Source organism: Odontesthes bonariensis, chromosome 23 (assembly GCF_027942865.1).
Source record: "Odontesthes bonariensis isolate fOdoBon6 chromosome 23, fOdoBon6.hap1, whole genome shotgun sequence".
In the NCBI taxonomy this organism is placed as follows: domain Eukaryota; kingdom Metazoa; phylum Chordata; class Actinopteri; order Atheriniformes; family Atherinopsidae; genus Odontesthes; species Odontesthes bonariensis.
In genome coordinates this window covers 1,310,878-1,313,727 of record NC_134528.1, presented here as the reverse complement: position 1 = coordinate 1,313,727, position 2,850 = coordinate 1,310,878, and the positions used below count along the sequence as shown (strand labels likewise).

Below are 2,850 nucleotides of genomic sequence, written 5' to 3'. Positions count from 1 at the left end.
AACAATTAGGTCTGGCTAATAACCATAGCAAAGAACAGTAACAGTCACTGACATGTCTAACTGATTTAACAAATAACAAGAACAAATAATTGGCATCTGCACAGCCTATGTCGCGTTATCTTAGGCATCGCCCATAAAAAAAATGGGCATGACGAACATTGGAGAACAAAAACAGAACAGGAATTAAATACAAACACATCACAAATAACATTCATTTCCTGCGCAACTTCATTGCATGAAAGTTCTCCGCTGCTCGAGGGAAATCAAAGTCTTTCAACCCCGGCCCGCTGCAAGATATCCGCATCAGCCTCGTCACCTTTTCCTCAGATATGCGGTTTCTGATTGAGGTTTTTATGCGGTTTTGGAGCGAAAAGCCCCTTTCCACTGGCACACTGGACACCGGGATTGTACACGCTATCTTGGCAAGCTTGGCCCACTCGGGAAAGATGTCACCCAATTCTCGAACAACCATCTCACACGCAGTGAGGAAGTTTAGACCGCCGTATCCACGAAGAGCCGTCATCAATGGCACCACGTCTCGCTGGGCATTCTCAGGGGAAATTAAGGGTTCCACTGCGCCAGTCTCCGTCTCCTTTGGTGTCCCATAGTGCTCTATCAAAGGCTTGACTGCATGCTGAGCATATTGTTGCATTTCTGTAAAATAATAATAATAATAATAAAATATTAAATAATTAGACCACCACTAATAACATTTTATTTGGCAATAAATAATAACGAGTGATGCCGTCTTTAAATTAATACTTTGAAACTCACCACAGGATACAGGGTATCTGTCAGGATTGAAGACCAGGTCAAAGCCTTTCAGGATATCCACGTCATCACGGGGGAATCTCCTCTCCAGCGATTCGATGAGCTCTTCGATGTAATGCCTTCTCCTGTTGTCAAACGTGCACACATGTCTCTCGGTGCTCTCCGTCACTGTTAAGTCCTTAAACTTGCAGTCCACGAACGCACAGTGAAAGCCCTGTTCTTCTGGGCCCGGGGTGTCTTTCAATTGGGCTAGTGCAGCCAATGAAGCTTGTACCATGGGTGAGATACAGCCCAAATTGACGTCCTCCCTCTGGAAACACAGGTTGAGCTTATCCATCACGGGCAGGACATCAGAGAGGGTGTGCGTCAGGGCAATGAATTTGTATGAGCGAATTTGGTTATGAAGCCCTTGGCTTTGGGCATTGCCATTGGCTGCTTCTTCGCTGAGCTCCATTATCAGCGCACGCCAATTCTTTTTGACAGCACTCGCAGCTTTGCCGAGGGAGAGCCAGCGCACGGCGCACTGCTGTTTCAAGCTGGTCCTGTCTTCGTCAGTGAGGGTAGCACTGAGCTCTCGTAGCCGATTCGTTCTGGTTGCAGAATGTTTGTAAAATGAATATACCGAATTGACCGTGCGTTTGTAATGTGCAACCATTAGGACAGCCTTGGATGCATCTGACGCCGCCAATGCTACACGATGAGCAATGCAGTGCACCTGAACAGCAAACGCACTCTCTTGTTTTAACAGAGCACCAACACCAGAATGGCAACCCATCATGACACTGGCCCCGTCAGACCCCAGACCCATGACTCTGCGAATGTCCAAACCCCTCTCCTTCAGCGCATCCACCACATTGCTATAGATGCTCCGGGCCGTTCCTGATTGAATTGTGTTGTTCCCCAGGAAAACTGTCTCTGCCTTGCCCCTGTTCTCAAACTTCAGGTAGACGATCAGCTTCTTGTTCACTGTGATGTTAACAGTTTCATCTATTATCAACCCAAGGAATTCACTCTGTTTCAGTTTCTCGTCAAGTTGTTCTATTAGCGTTCTCTCAATCGCAACTTCCATGTCGTTTAGAGACTCGTTGTGCTGGTATACGTTCGCACTGCACTGAAAATCAGGGGCTTCCAAAGACTGCAGTAATTCTGTCAGTCCACAAAACTGATGAGTTGGGATGTCACTTTTAGCCATGTGGTAGATCACTTTCATCTGTGACACGAGCGAATCTCTTCTAGACTTCGTGGCTATGTCACAGTGATGCTTAATAGCACTTTGCTGAGGCGTTAGTGACATGGCTGATCTATGGTCAGAGGACTCGCTGTGCTCGACCAAGGCAGATTTTTTAAAATTGATCGAGCCTTTGGTGAACCCATTGGTTTTTCCTGCTCTCTCACAAATTGTACAAAACATTGTCTCTGTACCTCCATCCACTCTTTCGTGTCTGAGCCACCGGAATTGTTCTGTCCATTCTCCTTTGAAGCTCCGTTTTCTTTTTTTTGCGGGCTCCCCGGTTGGGTCCTCTTTATCAGCCTCTTTTTCAGCCGATGATATTGGTGATGCTGCAGTCAAGTCATTTGTGTCGGGCACGCCTTGGCTTCTTTTTTTGAAAAACCTCCCGAGAGATATCTGCTTTGCCATTGTTAGCCTTATCTGTTCTGTAGCCGCTGTTACTGTCTGGTTACCAGGCAAAACATTTGGTTGCTAGGGACTCTAAACGGTTGTTTCGCAACTTGGCCGCTTAGTTCTATCGGATAAATTATTTTTAACTTAATATTTTCAGCTTTATTCAGTTTCGTATTAGTGTTGTTTTCTAAAGTTTAATATTTCAAAATAGCTAATATTATTGTTAATTTTTTTATCGGACATTTTGTCCGGTCACATTTTAATATGCCGGTCATTCAGCTTGCGAAACGGCCAATGTCCGGCCACAGCCGGCTAACGTGACCCTTGATATATATATATATATATATATATATATATATATATATATACATATAAACAACATCTCAAGCAGCATCACACTGAACACTGGGGCCCCCCAAGGCTGTGTGCTTGGCCCCCTGCTCTTCACCCTGCTG

The 2,850-nt window shown here is 45.3% G+C and overlaps 1 protein-coding gene across 1 annotated transcript; it reads right to left on the bottom strand.

Moving 5' to 3' along the window:
* Positions 1–211: 211 nt before the first annotated feature.
* On the bottom strand, positions 212–2,065 carry LOC142374480 (zinc finger protein 862-like). The gene is made up of 2 exons (XM_075458205.1): positions 775–2,065; positions 212–654 (listed from the first exon to the last, which is right to left on the bottom strand). Exons 1-2 carry the CDS (start codon positions 2,063–2,065, stop codon positions 212–214), a joined length of 1,734 nt encoding a protein of 577 aa, XP_075314320.1.
* Between the last annotated feature and the right edge of the window lie 785 nt (positions 2,066–2,850).

What these genes read in the sequence shown, in the direction of transcription:
- LOC142374480 (XM_075458205.1), bottom strand. Translation starts at nt 2,065, where the DNA reads ATGTCACTAACGCCTCAGCAAAGTGCTATTAAGCATCACTGTGACATA. An exon ending in CAGATACCCTGTATCCTGTG is followed by an intron (nt 655 to 774) that starts GTGAGTTTCAAA and finishes ATTATTTTACAG; the next exon opens with AAATGCAACAATATGCTCAG.